Genomic DNA, 20,469 nt, shown 5'->3' on the forward strand with positions numbered 1-20,469 from the left:
AATAACAAAAATACTAACTAACTAACACAATAAAACATATTACAAACATTATAACATTATTTCTGAAATTACAAACAACAACAACAACAGTCTGTTTTTGTAAATAAACTCTTTATATATTAAAATGTATTAGTTTCATGATCTTTCAGAAATAATTCTAATATTCTGATTAATTTTCTGGTGTTCATTTATCACAAATTATTATTAGTGGTTAAATATTGGTAATGTTTTTTCTTAAATGTTGCTTTAAATGTTGCACAGTTTTTAAAAAAAATGTTAAGCAACAAAACCATTTTTTTTATATATAAAAGAAATGCAGGCTTGGTGAAAAGCATTATTATCCAAACATTTCAATGATAGTTTATCTCTCCAAATTTTGTCTTGATTAATCTTGATTTTTTTAAAATGCATTTATTTATTTTGCATTTTAAAAAAAAACATATTATATTTGAGCTCGTTTTTTTTTATATTTGCAGGTCTAACAACAGCTGCCATGGCTGAAGCTTTGAAGATACAGAAGATGAAGATGATGATGAATCTACACAAGACCCACAATGGCTCAGAATTCGATTCAGATGAGCTCAACTCTAATACAGGTACAGGGCTCATGCTTACATGATTTGTTTGTTAATGCGTGTTTGTGTTCCTTTAAGGCAGCTTGTTTAAAGTGCAATCTGTAGACGTGCCAGACAGATGGCCTTGCAATTGTAACCTGGGCCTTTTGGGTGAGATGAGCCCCATCACGGAGCTCGCTCAGGGGGCCCATGTTGCAGGGTTGCGCTTGGTTTACAGAGACTAATGGTGACATTAATGACTGCTGCCTGACTGTGCATTTAGAGAAGACCAACAACAGACAGAAGAATAGTTAATCGTACACCAGCCCTAGAGATGAAACAAGACATTTACTGCAGGGGTGCATGTGTTTGTGTGTGTGCATACAAGCCAAGCAAAATTAGAAAATGTGTAAATGAATAACGTTGCATTTGTACAATATTTGCATGTATGCATGCATAAGTAGAAACACAATTTGTGGATGATGCAAAGCATTTCAAAAGTGTGCAACTGATATGCCTTACGTGGCTTTTCTGATTATATTATTTAATTTTATATTTAATTTAAATTATTTATATTATTTATATCATTAAGATACACAAAATTGTGTATCTTATTGTTTTTATATAAAACAAATAAAGCAATAAATAAATAATATAAATATTTTATATATATAATTTTAATATAATTATATACACCTTTAAAAATAGTAATATTATTAAATAATTCTTCCTATTTTAATTTGATTTAAATTTAATATGGTGGCAAAGCATCATTACTCCAGTCCTCAGTGTCCCATAATCCTTCATGAGTCATTCTAATATGATGATTTGCTGCTGAAAAATATTTCCTGTCATTGTCAATGTGTGCTGCTGCTTCATATTTTGTTTGGTGTATATTTTGTTCAGGATTCTCTGATCAATAGAAAGCTCAAACAACAAAAAGGAACATTTCACTTCTGTTACTGTTGGCACTCTGCAGTATTTGTAGGCAGATTTCTGTAAGCATCACACAAAATCTTGAATCTTCAAAAACACAGCAGCCATATAATAAATGTGGCTAAAACTAACAGATAATGTGGACTTCAAAGGCCATTCTCACAAGATTTTAGGAGTAAGAGAGCGCAGCATTCCTAGAGAGAACAGCTGTGGACAAGCAGAATTTAGAGAAGAAAAAACGGCCTTCATCAGAAAGATGGAATGCAGTCAAGGAAAATCAGCATCAAGGATGACATCAGAAGAGCGGAGAGAAGCAGCGAGAGATACTTTTTTTTCCCCTGCGTTGACAAGTTGAAAGAAAAATTCCATGCATTATTTAACAAGATGGCCGAAACCTGTCATACGGGTGATTGCCTGCGTTAACAGAAACAGGTGTGCGCTGTGAGCGTGCATACGGGTGTTTGTTAGCACATGTGTGCTTGTTTTCACGTCCGCGTGCGCTTAGCAGGGAACTCGTGTATAGTGTAACGCACACATTATCTGTTCGCCCCTCTTTCTCTGTGAGCATATGGTCAGCATTTTTGTATCTTCACCCGTCCACCCCCTTTCCCTCTCATCTTGTCTGTTTGAAGTTGCCCTCATTTTTAAGATGCTGTTTAAATCAGTACTTTTTTTTTGTGTGCAGCCAACGTGTGTGTTTGTTTTGGTGAGAGCAAACATGCAGAAACACACAAATCTCTTCTAGCTGTCTTTTAAAGCATTTCTCACTTGATCAAACAGTCTAGACAAGCTGACCATCTGGTGTTTATTAATTACTGGGATACAAATTACTGTAATTAATTACTGGCCAAAAATAGTCAAAAGTGAGCAATAACCATTTTCATGGGACAGTTTTGACCTTGTCATCATGCCTCATTTTTTCTTATAACAGTGCATACACTAAATATAACCTACGGTGTTATTGAGAGAAAAACGCATTTACTGAAGCAACCATGCCATTTAAGCTCGCTTCTACAGATCTTTGAGCTAGTTTATCGATTCTCGTGGCTCATTGCACTAATATTTAATTGCTCCACATCAAAAATGATGTGCCTTACCAGGTGAGCTACAGAGCAAGTTTACTACATCAAAAAAGCCATATACATGGAGCTGGTTATGTGACGCAAACATCAAATGTATTAGTTTAAAATCATGCTTATGGTAAAATGTGTTTACTGCTGTAAAATAGTAGTGTGCAACAAACAAGTCTTCATTAATAACTAATCTGTCCCTGTGCACTCTTAAAAATAAAGGTGCTTCACAATGCCTTAGAAGAACCTTTTTTGTCTAAATGGTTCTATAAGGTATCCTTTAACATCTGAAGAACCTTTCAGTTTCACAAACTGAAAGAAATGTTCTTCATATTATAAAAAGGTAAGAAAGAGATGGTTCTTTAAAGAATGGCTGTTTGTGGAACCAAAAATGGTTCCTATTTGCAATGTAATGGTCTTTTAGCCTACTTTATCATCCGTCAGGTGAAAATTATCTGTCTAAAATTACAAACACAAAATAATAGGTATCTTGAATAACATACAGTTATGAATCACGTGACGGTGGGGTGAAATACACAAATACACTCCTGATAAAAGTCACATTCCAGGTGCTGAATATCACGTTATTGGGTTCTCTTCAACCCACAGACATGAAAAACATCCAACGGACATTTTTCTTTTACTCAGAAATTACTAGTAAAATAACACACTGAATCTGTAGGCATAAAGAGTGTGATAGTATTTTTTTTATTTTGTAAAATCTACTTCAGTTAACCTGGTTTTTACGTGCAACTTTCAAAAAAAACATTTTAAAGCGTGTTTCTTTTCACACAGGCTCCTTTCAAAATGTCAGTAATCCAAAGCAAGCTGTTCTAGACATTCGACCGAAAGCTGAACGCCATTTCTATTTGAGTACTTGACACTGGAGAATATACCGTATGCACGTGTGTGTACGTGTGCGTGTTTGTGTTTGTTTTAGTGTGTTTCGCAGCACAGCTGCAGCTCTTGTTGTCTCTGATTGCTCTTGCTTTCCCTCCTCTCATCCATCTTCATCTGTCTGATTACTGTGAATTAGCGCCCTCTCACTTACGTTAGAACTCCAGTCCCACAAGATACGTGAGCTTGTGTTGACACTAGTCTTGATTTCCATGGACGTGCAGATTGTCGCACAGATGGCCGCTCTATTGTACAGTATTTATGTCATGGTGAAGGGCCGGGGTTGCGAAGCTGGCGTGGTGCTGTAATGCATCTGCAGTGTTGGGTTGTGTCGTAATGAGGGAGCTTATTGTTTTTAATCAGGTTATTTTTGTCCGATCGTGTGAAGACCTTATTGGTTGGAGCATGTGATATTCTTAAGGGGACTGACTTCATCCTGCGCTATCATTGATTCCTTCGCCACAAATCTGCCACCTAAACACCATCTGCTCCCAATGGCACTGACATGAATGCTGATGATAGATTATCACTTCAGTTCATTGTTGCTGCTGGTCGCTGTGCAACTTACATTTCATTGTTTCCTTTTTTCTTTAGAACTAATAAGATATGCCCATTCTATAGTGTTCTGTTCTTCGCATATTTGGAGGATTTCATTGTAAGTTAATTTGTCTGAGCATATTTGTGCGTTAATGTGGACAGTGTGTGGCTAAATGCGCACTCAAAGCTATCCTAAAGCAGCGAATAGAACTTTAAACAAACATGAGTCAGTTATTTTTGGTTTCAAGAATGCTTGTGAATAGGATAATTGTAGAATAATATCCAACCAGTAGGTGTCAGTATGAAGTTTAAAGGCACAGAAAAAAACATAAAATTGTTTATTTTAGTTTATCTATATATGTATATATGTCTAAAATGTATATATTGTTAGAATTGTGTTTTGCATAGTTTGATTCATCAGCTAAACTGAATCTGTGAATCAGAATTGATAAGAAAATTTACCTACAGTGCAAAAATCAATAAAAATGTAAACTATATGTAACTACAAAATTATTACAAACAACTAAAAATATAAATCGTGCTGTCAAAGGATTAATCACATCCAAAATAGCAGTTTTCATTTACATGATATATATTTGTGTACTGTGTATTATGTATATATAAATACACAGAAATAAAGTATATATTGTGGAAATATTTGTATATACACTTATACATTTGTATTCTTATATTTTATATTATTCATAAATATATTTAATATATAAACATAATTTTTTTCTTAAATGAATTCATGCATGTGTTTGTTTTTATATTATTATATTATAAATGTATGCACTAATAAAAATATATGAATACACTTTAAATATATGTTACAATATAAAAGCTATGTTATGTTAAAAATGTCCTGATTCCCTATATTGCAAATATTTTACTATTTTTTTTTTTTTTTTTTAAACAGGATGTAGTGCTTTGTCCTGGGAGAGAGAGAAGCATTCATCACCTGCTTCAGAGAAAACACAGCACAGCTTGAACAACTCTCAGCTCAACTCTCTCCAACACACCCATCTACTGGCCAACAGTGAGCATTAACTATTCACTTTCACATCCTGACAGTAGCTTCTCACCCTTATGTCATTTTAAACCTGTATGACTTTCTATTTTCGGTTACTCGGGCAATTCATGGGGACTGAGGCATTCAAGCTCATTATGCAAAAGCATCGTAAAATAATCCATATGACAAAATTTCAAGCCTAATCTGAAGCCGTACAATGATAGACTGATGATAGACCATGATTCTTTCTTCTTCTCGTAGGACTGGACCTGCCCTTCATGATGATGCCCCATCCCTTGCTTCCCGTTGGACTTCCTCCTGCCTCTGTTGCCATGGCAATGAACCAGATGAACCACCTTAATACAATTGCCAACATGGTTGCCAGTGCACAGGTGCACAGCCCCGTCTCCAGGCCGACATCTGCCATCAAGGTAGGACATACTGTACACACCAGATACTAAAACACACAGCTCTTTTGCTGCAAGGTCATCAGGGACTGATCACACATTTCTAGCTCGCGTTTATTTATTTTGAGCCATTTAAAGCAATTTGCTGGTCCACCTCATGGTCCAAAGAGGTGTAAAGGTCAGGTAGCTTGAGACCTGTTTTAGGTTGTTAACCATGCTTATAGTTTAACATATCAAAAATTTCTTAGTATTGCAAGTTTATATCTAGCAATTCAGAAACCTCCGCAACCTGATCCTGATGGATTGCAGATGAACTGGGCCAATGAAGTGTGTTGTCATGTGGGGAGAGTTTATATAGGTTTGCAGGACTGAACTCTGTCTTTTTTATTAATTTTAGCAGGAGTGTTTTGATGAGAGCCCCTCTCTGACACCATCCGTAGATGGGAACGTTCCTCAGAAAACTGAACCCTCACCTCAACAAACCAGTTCGGTTCCCAGCAGCCCCACACAGCCTTACATACACTCTCCTGAAAAAACAGGTGAGTTCACATATTCGGGACTGTCAGTTGAATTAATGACACCACAACATGTAATTAATTACAGTTTATTAATCACATAATCATCAATCTCTGCTAAGCAAATTTCACAAATGAACATACAATAAAACTTTAGGGTGATTACATTTTAATTACATTTTTATTTATTTTAAGTAAATTAAGATAACACTTTATTTTAAAGTGTGCATAATACTGAGTAATTACCTAGTTACCTACATAAAACAAAATGTACTTACCGTGTAACCAAGTTATGGAACAGTTTGTAATTATGTAGATGTAATAGGCTGCTACTGTTACACATTTGTTACAGACTGAGTCTGTTACACAGCTACTTATGTAACCAAAAGACTGCGACATATGTGTTGCACATTGTATTTAATGCACTTCATGTGTATCTATACTGTAAACCTTAAATAGCAATAGATGCAATTAAACATATGTGTAAATAGCAATTAGATGTTGAGTAGATGAGTTAAAGAGTCAAACTATTTGCACTTAATGTAAATAGACACTCTGTTTCAATTTCAAATATATATTTTTGGAATTATAGAATTTAAGAAAAAATGTATGATGGTTATCACAAAAAAAAGCATTCAAAATCGCACATGGTGCGATTCAAATACATTATTGTGGCATATGAGTAAAATATAAAAACAACAAAAAACATAACAGACACTATAGCATAAGAAGCCATCAATCAAAGCCAATTGCTTATTTTATTTCCATATAATTGAACATTAGCCTGTCGTATTGGCCTGTAGTTCAGTTGGAACACCTTATCAAACACAATGTGATATACCAATCCGTATATAAAACGTGCTTTCTTAATGTTTGTGTATTTATAGAGACCCAGTTACTGTGGTTAGCATCTTCTTCTTGAAGTGTGATATTACTGCTGTTTCATAATATCTTGCGTATAATGTCCATAGAAAACAACATTATATGATTTACATTGAGGAAAGAATGTTAAACTAATCAACGAGGCTTGCTATGACTGCGTACACAATAACAGCACAAAGCAATATATGTTGGCAATAGTCTGCGCTTCTTCGAAACTTCTTTTTTCATTTACCTCATGTCTTTATATATCTCTTTCTTTCTCTGTAGCATATGATGTTCATGATGAACAAAGTGAGACAGACTCAACTCTGCATATGAACAGACTTTCCAACGACAGGGGTGAGAAAAAAAATCTCAAATTTAATATAACATAATGTTACATAAAAGCCTCTGCTCTGACCTCTTCTGCTCTCATTATAGTTCAATTATTGCACAGAGCCACTATATTGCATTGCGTTTATTTGGGTGATGTAATGGTATGTTGTATGTTGTAATGGGATATTCTAGTTTCTATATACAAGTAATCTCAAAACAATTAAAATAATACGCCCATGCCTTGTTTCATCCTCTACTAGCAAATGAATAAAACGTATAAATCGACATACAGATTCTATTGTTTCTAAAATTTAAGATCAGTGAGCAACCCTCCTTTTTCTTTTTTTATTTAATTGAATTAATTATTTTATTCATCGAGGACATATTAAATTGACCAAAAGTGTCAGTAAAGACATTTTTAATATTACAGTGAATTCTATTGTTAATAAATGCTGTTATTTGAACTTTCTGAAGACTGGAGTAATAGCTGCAGAAAATTCATCTCGGCCAGCACAGGAATAAATTACATTAAAATGCATAATAATATTAAAACAGTTATTATAAATCATACTATTTCATGATATTACTGTTTTTATTGCATTATTAATCAAATGAATGCTGCTTTGGTGAGCATAAACAATTAACTTTCAAAACAAAAGCATTAAAAACCCAATGCCCTCATTCAAAAAGAACAACCAAAAGCTAAAAGAACAGGAATTTTCTGTAGATTTATTAACTGATGTGTTTAAAATTATAACTATATATTAAGCATATTCTTGAAAAAGAAAAAAAGGTTCTTATTTGCTGGATATCGTACCCCCTTTGTAGCTCATAAATAATAATAATAATAATAATAATAATAATAATAAATAATAATAGTGTTATTTTTGTATCATTGATATGCTAGTATAGTTTATTGTTACATTTTTAACAGATTTTTTCAATATTTTATTATATTTTTTACATTTTTAAATGTCTATATACATTTTATTTATTCTTTTATCAGTTTCAAATAAATGAAAAGGAGAAATTTTGGCTTGCCAAGTTGCAATTTTACATAACGTTTACTTTATTTCAAATTAATTTCTATTATTACCTAATAGCCCAGAATGAGTTTATAGCTAACCTGCTCTTTCAACAGTCAAATGAATTCATTCCTTCGTGTTAATTTTTTTTACAGTTGAACAAAATGCAGTGAAAGCAACACTCTTTGAGGTCCCAGCTCAATCATTGTCCTCTGGCTTCCCTGCTTCCCTTCTTTTCACAGACGGCCTCTCCTCCGTCGAGACACTGCTCACTAATGTCCAGGTATGGCCATGATGAAATACAACACACACAAACTCATACAAAAAAGTTCTGAATCAATAACGTGGGCATGTGTCGCAGGGCCTGCTAAAGGTAGCTTTGGAGAACGCCCGTCTGCAGGAGAAACAGCTTCAGCAGGAGAGGAGAGAGCTCAAGATGGAGCTGTACAGAGAGAGAGAGATGAGAGAGAGTCTAGAGAGACAGCTCACCTCTGAGCTACATAGTCGAGGTAAAATGTTACATTCTAATAAGGTGCATATCGGAAAACACAAAAAAACAGGAATCGTTTATGGATGTTTACACATGGATATTTTCTCCTCCAGCTACCATTCAGAGACGTCTAAAGAAGGAGAAGAAGGCAAAGAGGAGGTTACAGGAGGCCCTGGAATATGAGTCCAAGCGGAGAGGGCAGATCGAGCAGGCCTTACAGCAGGCCTCCTCCTCAGACGCCCTCACACACGGTGAGACGCTCTCACACACACTCAGAGAGTTTCATTCAGGCCGATAGTCTTTCAGCAGGCTTTGTCAGCTGTCGCTGTCTGTTAACACAGATCCAATCAGTCTGGACATGGAGACGGAGCGATGCAGAAGCCCGGAGGACAACTGCTTGTTACAAGGTATTAAACTTAATAGAAACCTAGATGATCTGCCCCCTCTTCATAGAAATATATAATGTATTAATATATATATATATATATATATATATATATATATATATATATATATATATATATATATTAATGAGTTAATTTTAGTTATACTGGTATTAGTAAAAATGTTTGTTTTCAAAGAAAACTCTTCCGGTCACCAAGGCTGCATTAAATTATATAAATATTTAATCAATATAATGCATTCTTGTTGAATGAGAGTATTAACCTCTGTGGAAAAAAAAAGTCCTTGTATAAAACACATGCCTATCAACGCTCATGTATACAGTGTGTATGTATATGCATGTGCACAGTTTCAGCTGTGGCTTTATTCAGATTTGTTGTCTTGACCTCACTTCCCCTTCCCATCAGTCTTTCTCAGCAACACGGTGTGTCACTCGCCCGTGTCCTCCAAACAGATGAGATCATCGGCTCCCTCTGTCTCAGAGTGAAGCCATTAGCAAATAAACACATAGATGAATCAAAAGACTGGGGACTAATTGCAAGTTTCCTGTGTAAGCAAAGCCTCACAGCATGAATATTCCAGTGCCGCCCTTCCACCCGTTTATCTGTTTCTGCAGCTGGCCGTTCTCGCTCTCTCCCCCTCCGTGAGACAGCTAAAGCTACATGATAAATTACTTGAATTACACCTTGTGTTAATTTTATTAAAATGGCTCCCTAATGTTGAGAAAATTTGCTACATGTTGGCACAGCACTGGACCGAATGTGTTCATTTACTGTCTAATGTTTTTGCCATGATGTGCAAAAATGGGGCGTTTGAAATGTTGTAATATTTTAGTATTATATTATTATTATTAATTATATTTTAATTATGAAGCATTTTTAAACATGTTGATTAAACACTAGAGCCACCTTTTTATTATGAGTTCATTTTATTTTGAATAATTTTGTTAGTTCAATATATATATATATATATATATATATATATATATATATATATACATATACACATATGCTCACCAAGGCTGTACTTATTTTATTAAAAATACAGCAAAACAGAACAACAAATAATATTTGCCAATATTACTATTTTAATGAGCTAAAAAAATCATGTATTAATTCCTATGGTGGTCTTCAGTCATTTGTGGAATATGTGGAAACAATTTATTTTTATTCATTCAATATATATTCATATGTAGATACATGTAAATATTTTCTAATACCCTGCATGTGTGTGTTTTATTTATATATACGTAATAAATATCCACAACTTATACATTGTACAAAAAAATTTTTGAACTTGAATAACTTGTTACCCCACTGCCTAAAAATTTTGAGTCGACTGTAAATTTTAAGTTACGTAATTTACCTTTAAGTGACAACTGGAATATTATAGTTGACTAAACTAAAAAAATAGGTAGCGGGATAAGTCATTTGAAGTTGAAACTATTATTATTTTTTCATGTATTATAGAAACAAAAACTTTGATTTTGGATGCAAATAATCTAACAACAGCACTAAAAAATATGAATTCATTTTATATTCAGTCAATATCTTACTGACGCCAAACTTTTATAAAATGTAATACATTCAAAAATTTCAAAAGTCCAGATAAGTTTCCCACTATTACACCTATTTAAATATTTGTAAGCTTTTATTTATTAGCCATTACATTTACAGTATAAGTTGAATGTTTGTAATTTGAACCTGTGTTTTAGTGCTCTCAAACCTTTCTGTTTTTCATTATTACAGAAAGCAGAACATACACAAAAAATCCAATAATGTACTAAGAAGAGGTGGACGAGGATGTTCTCCACATCACACACTTTCGAATGCTGAAGAGAGGACTTCAAGGTTTCATGCAGTGAAGAAGATCTTCTCTCTGACCCAATCGAATGCCCCCTTCACACGACATTCCAGAATCCTCGACTGTTGTTTTATCGACATACATTGTGCTTAATTCCCCGTTTAAGCTCTGTGAAGAGCACTGTTGGTGTACCGTTACTTGTTTTGATGCAGCGTTTGGAAGCAACTGGACGCTGTTTTGGCATTATCCCTTCAGGACAGTGACCTTCAGTCTAATGCCCTCAGGACAAGCTGAGGAAAATGTAAAAAAGAATGCATCTGGCTTGTGTTTCATACTTGTTTAAAGACTCTAAAGAGTGTGTGGAATCTTACATTTCATTGTTTTTCTCTTGTACGTCCATCTAATGGTTCTACAGTCCATCTATCTCTCTTCGTAGGTCAGTTTAGCTTCTTAATACTGTTTAAAATGTTCACCTGTTCTTCAGTTTGAGCAGCCTTATATATGTGGGATTTTCTTTGTAAGACCTTTCGTTATTTTATTGGAAGGAAAAACTACTGAATGTGTTTGAATCTTTCCTTATGAGAAATACAGTATTACCACCGCCTCAGAAGTTTCAAAGAAAATTTCGCCCTCGTCGTTCTAAAAAGAACCGGCGGATATTGCAGATGTGGTTTCATGTTCTCAAGCGTTCACAGCGATTTGATTCACTAACCATTTTAGCATAAGCTAAAACTAGACACTAAGGCCGCAGAGGACATTTTCTTATGCATTTGGCATTTTCCCCAACACACGAGTCTTTATTTAGTCTGCGAGTTACTTAAAGAGGAAAACAGACTTCCCGTAGAACAGAATTCCCTGCTGGTGTTGTCAGGATGAGCCATCCATCCTATAGGCATTCGAATGCTAAGTGATGTCTTGAAAGGTCTAGATCGATGTCTGTCACCATTTTGTGCACCAGAATGAACCGACAACGCAAATAAACAAAGCGATGCTCATGTCACCGGTGTCACCTTGTCGTCAATAGCGTTCCTGATGAAGCCAAAGCCATCAAACCATTCTATTGATTCAGGTCATGCAAATGAGACCCCATTAGCTCTTAAATGCCTCCGCTGCTACATATCGGCCTTTATTGACACGTATCAAAGTCCTCATTAACATTCAGACACGAGCTACGTATTGTTCCATACTGATATTTCTAGTCTACAGAACTGCTCCAGCTGTATGATATCCAAACAAGGATATCATGACTCAAAGTACAGTACGGTAACATGGATTTGTAATATTTTTCTTTTGCATACTTTAGGAATATCACCCGAGACCATAAATCTGTCGGGACCATAAATAGATTTGAAAACAATTTACTCCGATTTGGAAATGCTCCCTAAAAATGGGAAACGACCATTTGGGGACGTGGGAAAAGTGTGGTTTCAAAACTACAGCAAGCAAAAGATAGGAGCGGAAGATAAACATATGTGTTTAGGATACCAAAATGGCATCTGTTTTGCTATGATTGTTTTGTGAGAAATATATCAGTACTTGTAAACTTGAAGAGGACTGTCGCGTTTGTTTGTGTATTCAGTTCAGCTCGACATCCTGGAAAATATATTGTTTTAGCTGAACACAAGTTGAAGGAGCTGCACACGGGATTTTGTGGGAGCGTTAACGAAGCAGATCGAAAACCAAAAAATAAAAACAAAAGTGAAACCTCGATATTCAAAAACATGATCCGATGCATTGAAATTGTTATTATTTTTACAAATTATTACAAGGAAACGGCATGCAACAGTGCATTAAACATTCAATTCTAAAAAAAAAGAAATAATATATTTGTAAATCACTCTTATAATCAACTTCATTAAATGTGTTTACAGTGTACAACGGCAAACCAATACAGAAACTTTTGATATATTCTTTAAAATGAGACGTGTTGTGAGCTCTTTCAATTCCCTCAAGTGGGATAAACAGAAATGCGCCTGATATGTCAGATTATTCCCAGGATGCATTGAGGGTGGCTGCTGTTTTCTCAGGGTGGTGCTACTATGACTATAGATAGTCACATGCACTGATTGACTGATTTGCCCATAATATTCACAACAGAAACATGACTTTATTTTGTTTCTCATAAAAAAGGCAGCCCAGGATTTTTTATTTATTTATTTTTTTAAATGTGATTTGAAGAAGCTTGCCTTCAGTGAGTTATAGACCCGTTTCATGCACCACGGCCTTCAAATAAAGACACATTTTGAGGAAAAGGCTTAAATAAGACATGAAAAAATGTTTGCTTAACTAGATTACCCATATTAGGGCATGATGGGATGGAAAGGGAGGCGATGCTTCGAAAGGAAATTATTAAACTGTGATTAAGTCATTGAACTCGTGAACAACTTTTTACTTGTCATCTGAAGATAACAGAGGATGTTTTTCCTCAACTAAACTACACTCAACAATCCTTTGATATACACTGTATAGAAGAATGAGAAGGGTTTTAGATGATGCAAAAAAAACAAAAACAAATTTCGATATTTATTTGGTTTGCGTTTATATATTTGGTTTTGTGGTTCATGTTTTTGAAAATGCTTTAAAATATTACAATTTAAAGTAACCGTTTTCTATTTTAATATATTTGTATTTTATTTCTGCGAAGCTGGTTTTTTTAGCCATCATTACTCTAGTCTTCAGTGTCACATGATGTCAGTAATCATTTATAATATGATGATTTAGTACAAGAACATTTCTACAAACATTTGTTTTATTATTTAATTATAATTTTGACAAATGGTTGTACGACTTAATTTTTTTTAACTTCGATTAATCCATCATTGCTGAATAAAACAATTAATTTCTTTATAATTTATTTTTTAATTTAGACCGGTATGTATATATAAAACAGTATTGACTATACATATGTAAACATTTATATTAAAAATGATGTCTTTATCATTCTATGAGTAAACATACGCATTAAATGCATGAATAAATTGTCTTCCGGCACAAATAGGGCAGAAAAGGTCAATTCTTTACATTTAAATAATAAAAGAAAGAAATAAAAATCAGTTCAATAAACAAAACTAATAATTATGTTTTCTACAATCAGTCATCAGAGTATCAGTCAGATTAAAATTATGATGCTGCATGATTACAAATGTGGTAAATACAGAGACGAATTATGTGGTTATTTCGCCACCAAATGCAGAGACATATAAATGATTTCACATAGAAAGACATGCTGAACATTAAAAAAAAAAAAAAAAAAAAGCAGGTCCAGAGAGGAGAGATTCTTATTCTTGCTCACACATACTGTCTCTCGTGTAATATACCAGGTGATTGCAATGTAAAAGATCAATATTTCAATTTCAGACTGCATTTTTATTCTCGGAGATTAGAGAACAATCAAATTCTCCATTTTCTCCATCTGCCACAGGAAGAATCTCCCAGTTTTACTGATAGCAAAAAAAATGAAAAGGTTTTAGCCTGGGTGCAAGATGTTTGTTTTTGTGAATTATTCATTGAGATGTGTTTGTGCAAGTGAATAGCCATTTGCTCCAATACCGAAGGGCAAATAATACAGATTGCTCAAACATAACAGAAGAGGAATGTGACATTGAGAAGTGGAAATACGGACAAAGCCTTCTGCACTGCAGCAGGGTCACTTACTGATAAACAGGCCTCGAACCGAAGCCTCTTCATACCATCATTTACATCCGTCTGACGAGCATCGGCAGACTTCGTTTATCTACATTAATTCTAATAAAAAAACAAAAGAAAGGTTAATGGATATCAATAAGTTCAGTTTCTGTTGTTTTTTCCTTTTCTTTCTGCTGAGGGCATACGCACTACTAGTATAAAACAAGTTATCAACAGTTAAGGTTAAATATACATGAAATTAAACGGATTTTAAATAAAAATGCAAATGTAATTAAATAAGAATATTTTAATCATATAGAAATTCTACCTAAAAATCACACAGGACGTCCCAGCGACACGTGCACTCTCCAATAAAACTTGACCACTCTCTTTTTAAGCAAGGATTTGTTTTTCCTTCTTGGTGTTATCACCCCCTTGTGGTGAAGCCTGGAAAACTATCATTTAAAACTTTTTTTTTTTTTAAATGAGCCCAAGAGTTGTTCATAGTCGTCTTTTTTTATTCATCAGTCATCTACACCTCACCAAACACTTATCAAAAGCCTCAGCTAATGAGCTGCTGCCAGGAAACACAAAACCTGCACGTTCCTCCCATTACAACATTTGCATATACAGTTCAACCTCAGGTCAATAACTTTCACACACACTCTAAACACTGAGAATAGGCATACAAACACCTGCAGGAGCGCTCTCTCTCTTTCTCACACACACACACACACACACACACACACACACACCTTTTGGAAATAGCGACGCCTGATATCAGATAAACAACTTAAGTAAACAATACAGCTAAAGAAAATATTAAATTAAAATGTAACTCAAACATTCCCTGTAAGTGACATCACATACACAAACACAGCAGACGCAAAAACTAATATGAACAGATTGAGCAAAAATGGTACACCCTTATTTGGATAACGGGAAAGAAGGAAAAGGTTCCAAGTATTTTCTCAGGATTTCTCCCATTATCTGCATTACTGAAACGAGAAATGTTGGAAATTTAAAGAATTGACGTGAGATACCGAGTTCCAGACCATTCAAGCTTAGAAAAAAAAATTAAAAAAAAAAAAAACTATTTAAGTTGAATCACAAAACAATGTTTTTGCATTTGTTGCATCACAATCACAAAGTAAAAATTTTTTTTTTTTTACACAGAAAAAGATAAAATAGATATTTTTCTGTATTGGTACTGATATTTATACTGATATTTTTATATATATTTTAAAATTAGAACCACCTAAATTATATTAACACTGAAAAAGCTCCAAGTACGTATATTTCCTTAATTTGAATCTACAAAAGATCTTTAACTATATGAATTCAACTGCAATTAAAAGTAACAGCAACAGGCATAAGAAAACTTAACTAAATTTATATATAAGCTAAATTTCAGGGAGAAAAACCAGTGAGATGAGTCAAGAGTAATAAAAATGAGAACAAGGATTTCCAGAATCCATTCCAACAGCTTGCAAACTTGATTGATTTAAGACACCAGAGTCCTCAAAGGCAGACATTATCCAGGAAGGAAGATTTCAGCTCGTTTACAGTGTTACGGACATGAATCCAGCATGAGAACAAACACAAGCAAACATCCAAGCTACAGTATAGTTTGATTGGTCTATCTTCCATTTTTGGGATTTGAAATGGCATTTGATTTTAGCTTGTTGCTGGACGGAATTAATGATCTAGAATGAGGACCTCAATATTACCTTCTTCTAATAGACTAAAACTCAACGTACAGCTTAGTACCAGTCATAAATTTAGATATCAAGGAGACAAGTGTCAGAAAAAAAAAATGGAAAAAGAGCAAAGAAATTGATCAGAGTTCAGTTTTATCCTTATTAAGAGGAACTTTCTTCTGGATCTCCTCCTCATCTGAGGTGTATCCGGCTTCTTCAGTTTTCCGCTTGCTGGATTCAGCATTGGTCAGTTTGGACTTTTTCTTCTTCTTCTTCACCTTCTTCTCCTTTTTCTGCCCATCCTCGCTGTCTTTACCTTTCTTCTTCTTGCCTTTCTTTTTCTTCTTGTCCTCTGCTATAGCTGCCATGTCTCCCTTTTTCCCAGTCCAGTTCTCTTTAAGACAGTCTGCGCAGAGAACCAGAAGTACATGTTTGCACAGTCCTGATCTTTATACTTTATACTGAAAGTGATCAAATCAGAGCTGTGTTTTCAGGAAATTATGTCTTTTTCTGGCAGATCTTATATTGGTTGCTATAGCAATTGCAGAAAACCCAGTGCAATGCCAAATTAATCTTTTATATCAGGAAGCAACAAGCTAGTCATAAGAAAGCTATTTGTATTTGGTCATTTAAACCCCAAATGGTATTTTTATTGAATATTCGTCATATTTACTAAATATTCTCACGAAAAATGATCTTTACTAAATATCATAATGATCCATACAACTGCTTGTTGGCTATTGCTACAAATATACTTGTGCTACTTATGGCTGGTTTAGTGGTCCAGTATACACATACGCATATATAGACAAATTGGCAGATATACATACAGATATACTTGCTCTACACATTATGTCTTTCAATATTACTGCTCCTGTGGCCTTGAGTAGCTTCCTGTAAATTCTTCCCAGAAACAATAGCTCTTAAAGATGGTGCCGATAAAAGAGATGAAAAGGTTTAGTCTGCAAGTAGTCATAATATTATGTCTAGAGCGGTTTAACTGTTATAAAAGAGGTTGTGATGGAGTGAAACAGCTGTTAGTTTCACATTACCGGTGTCTTGTCCTTTCAGCACATGTTTTTCACACAGGTAAGTGGTGAGATCTTCCTCCTGGTTGCCTTTATACCAGTCTTCAATGACTTCTTCATACTGCTCTACCATCACGTCACACTGATGGAACAAAACACACGTCTCATTCTTCTCATCCACCTGTACATATACTGCACAAACCTGCATTTACATACATTGTTTTTATTTGCACTCCCATTAACTTATGCCAATCAAAGTTCTAGCATTTCAAAAATAATTACTATAATTATGTTGCTTAATATTTTTGTAAACACAGACATTTTTTTAGTATTCTTGATGCATAAATGCAACAGCATTTATCTGAAATAGAAATATTTTGTCAGATTAAAAGTTAAGGTGAAGGCATATATAATCAATTTAAGGTAACCATGCTAAATAAAAGTATTAATTTCTTTAAAAACAATTTTTTTAAATATTTTTTTTAAATATAAAAAGTATTTTAAGTATAGCTATATTTTAGAAGATTTTAAATTAATTTAATTAGTGGCAAAAACATTTAAGCCACTAACAGGTTAATTATAAGATTTTTCAGTCACTCACAAACCTGTTTTTTGAGATCTGCCACTTCTGCACTGGTCTCGTTCCACAGTTCATAAGGAATGTCCATGACCACCTTCACGCCTTTATTAACCAGGTTATGTAAGGTAGAGAATGTCTCAGACATACCCTGAGCGGAGAAAGACAAATGATCAGATTTTACCAAAAACATTCTATTAATACAGTAATTAAGACCGAAATTCAAAATTGCACACAGTACATACTACATGCATTTACTACTTGATTAATTAATTTCACATTACACTTATTAGAATTGTATTGCAACTTGGGGTATTCATTCACGAAACAAAAAAAATGAAAATGACTGAAGTAATGCTGCGAAAACAAATGCGGTAGAAGTAAAGGAAAAGTGGTACCTTTGCAAAGCGATTACTTCCATCTCTCTCTTTGTGTAGATTGTACTGCATGATCCTTGAGCAAACATTCTCCATCACCTCTATGAAACGAATATCACTAAAAAGCAAAAGTCATTGCTTAATAAAATGCACAAGTCACGCTGTATCCAAAAAAATTGTGAATGTTGTTAACAAAACAGTTTGACTGTAGCCACTTAAACAGTACAAAAACGAAAGAAAAAAAAACTGCTAAAGTCAAACAACATTCTTTAAAATATCTACTTTTGTGTTTAGCTGGGAAAAGAAATGCATAAGGGTTTGGAAACACTAAAGGATGAGCAAATGATGACAGAGTATTCATTTTTGGATGAATGATCCATTAATGTCAAAGTTTGAAGAAAACAAAAATGTGACTTACGATTTGACATATTTGATTGGGGGTGCACCTTTATCATCCAGGAAGCGGTAGTTGGTTTCGATCACTTCTTTTGTTTTACCAGTCTCTTCGAATGCAGACTTCATTTCAATACTAAGAAATTTGCACACTATAGAAACATGCAGAACATATTCAGCACCAGAAGAGGAACAGAAAGCAGAGTGCCTCAAATCCTAGCGTGCTGCCTACATAGACAGCATTGTTTGTCATTAAAGACCCATTCAACGTCCCAAACATACAGCCAGGTAGGTATCACACTAGGTGTTGAGACACATCCAGTGAGGTCCGTTAAAAAGAGGAAATCTGCTAAAAGTACTCTTGCTTTTTACCCAGTACGTCAATGCAACATTTTGAATTAATAACTTGAATTAGAATTCATGAAAAAAAACGATAATTACCTAAATAAACAAAAACAAAAAGATGTTTCTTTCTATGTAAAACAGACAAGCAGATTGCTATTGATACACATTGACATCTATATGATAACATATATCTTAGACCTTATCATATCGTGTAAAATATGTGCCTGAACAACCCTGCATTTATTTATCAAGCGCTGAAAATAAGTTTGGGAATGCACACGCGATTACGGCATATTTAAAGCAAAATATCGACAACCTACCTTCACATTTATTTGGCAGATGCACCCAGTCTTCGTCTCCGCTTTTGTTAGCAGCTGCGGCACTTACGAGAACCAACACGACGCAGATAAAAACATTCATTTTGTTAGTAGGAAATATTTACAATGTGCAATACTAAAACGCCGAACATGCTTATTTATCTAGCCAATATTTCTTCTGAAGCTTTCACTTCCGCTGTGGCAGGTTGACGCAGACGCTGCGCCGAGTAGACCAATCACAAACGCCGAAGTGGCAAGACGGAGCCAATGAGAAACGTGGGCGGGATCCAAGACGTCACGCTCTAGAGACGTTTATGTGCGTGCACTTAATTAAATTATAGATATAAATGGTAGGCTTTTCTTCATCATTCTAGAATAAACGTATTCGGTTCTAGAATATGTTTTTGTTATGAAATTAGGTCAGTACAAATGAAATATACAAAAGAAACTATTTTAAATAGAGAAGCGTTTGTGCAATGTCTGACGCAACCACCAGAGGGCAATATACTACACATAATTAGATTTTCTCCAGACCTTGAAAATTGCACTCATAAATTAGTATGTCATGTTTACTACAGTGGCAGTATTGGTTATCAGATACCCTCAGGAATATTTTTTGGTCATTCACAAATTTCCCACTGGTTTGCAGAGGTGTTTTTAACAATTACGTCATGGTAATACAAATATATACATATAAAAATGTTGTTTGATTATATATATATATATATATATATATATATATATATATATATATATAATTTTATACATGAAACATGTACATGAAAGCACATTTTGCATGCTTAAAAATGTTTTACACAAATCCAAAACATTTTTTGAATAACAAATGTAATTCAAATGCAGTGCGCAAGTCAACACATTTATCTAAACGTACCGTAAAAAACTAATTTATAGGCAGCTCCTGTCATCAACAGCATTATTTCAAAAGTTGAAGGAAGAAAATTGGATGCGTTCGTTGGACAGTATGCTGAAATTTAACCTGACAACTATTAGTCAGCACTTCCAAGAGCACAAGAAAATAGGTTTTGTAAGCAACGTGACTTGCCTTTGCTTAGAAATGGCAAAAAAAAAGGAATAGTTCACCCAAAAATAAAAAAATCATATTTTACTCACCCCAAAGCCATCCTAGGTGTATATGAATTTCTTCTTTTAGACGAACATTTTTTTTTAATTATTTATCCTAGCTCTTCCAAGCTTGGCAATGCTCGTGGATAATAGTCATTATTTTAAAGCTCTGTCAATCAG

At 34.3% G+C, this 20,469-nt stretch overlaps 2 protein-coding genes across 3 annotated transcripts in view; one reads left to right on the forward strand and one right to left on the reverse strand.

The window, feature by feature from the left end:
- Nucleotides 1-11,845, forward strand: part of dachb (dachshund b) — a 32,341-nt gene extending 20,496 nt beyond the window's left edge. The window contains exons 3-12 of one of the 2 annotated variants that reach the window (XM_043247064.1): nt 477-596; nt 4,914-5,033; nt 5,268-5,437; nt 5,814-5,952; nt 7,078-7,149; nt 8,306-8,433; nt 8,512-8,659; nt 8,754-8,891; nt 8,982-9,047; nt 10,791-11,845. In XM_043247064.1, coding sequence (XP_043102999.1) covers nt 477-596; nt 4,914-5,033; nt 5,268-5,437; nt 5,814-5,952; nt 7,078-7,149; nt 8,306-8,433; nt 8,512-8,659; nt 8,754-8,891; nt 8,982-9,047; nt 10,791-10,828 — 1,139 coding nt within the window. In that variant the 3' untranslated portion in view covers nt 10,829-11,845. Of the gene's footprint in view, nt 1-476; nt 597-4,913; nt 5,034-5,267; nt 5,438-5,810; nt 5,953-7,077; nt 7,150-8,305; nt 8,434-8,511; nt 8,660-8,753; nt 8,892-8,981; nt 9,048-10,790 lie in introns of both variants that reach the window. The other variant, XM_043247055.1, reaches the window with a different exon arrangement.
- Nucleotides 11,846-14,969: 3,124 nt separating this feature from the next.
- On the reverse strand, nt 14,970-19,422 carry cnpy3 (canopy FGF signaling regulator 3). The gene is made up of 6 exons (XM_043249776.1): nt 19,210-19,422; nt 18,570-18,696; nt 18,173-18,269; nt 17,803-17,925; nt 17,222-17,339; nt 14,970-16,575 (listed from the first exon to the last, which is right to left on the reverse strand). The coding sequence occupies exons 1-6, from the start codon at nt 19,307-19,309 to the stop codon at nt 16,310-16,312; spliced, it is 831 nt and encodes a 276-aa protein (XP_043105711.1). The 5' UTR covers nt 19,310-19,422; the 3' UTR covers nt 14,970-16,309.
- Between the last annotated feature and the right edge of the window lie 1,047 nt (nt 19,423-20,469).

The sequence above is a fragment of the Puntigrus tetrazona genome, chromosome 1, assembly GCF_018831695.1.
Source record: "Puntigrus tetrazona isolate hp1 chromosome 1, ASM1883169v1, whole genome shotgun sequence".
NCBI classification, from domain to species: Eukaryota; Metazoa; Chordata; class Actinopteri; order Cypriniformes; family Cyprinidae; genus Puntigrus; species Puntigrus tetrazona.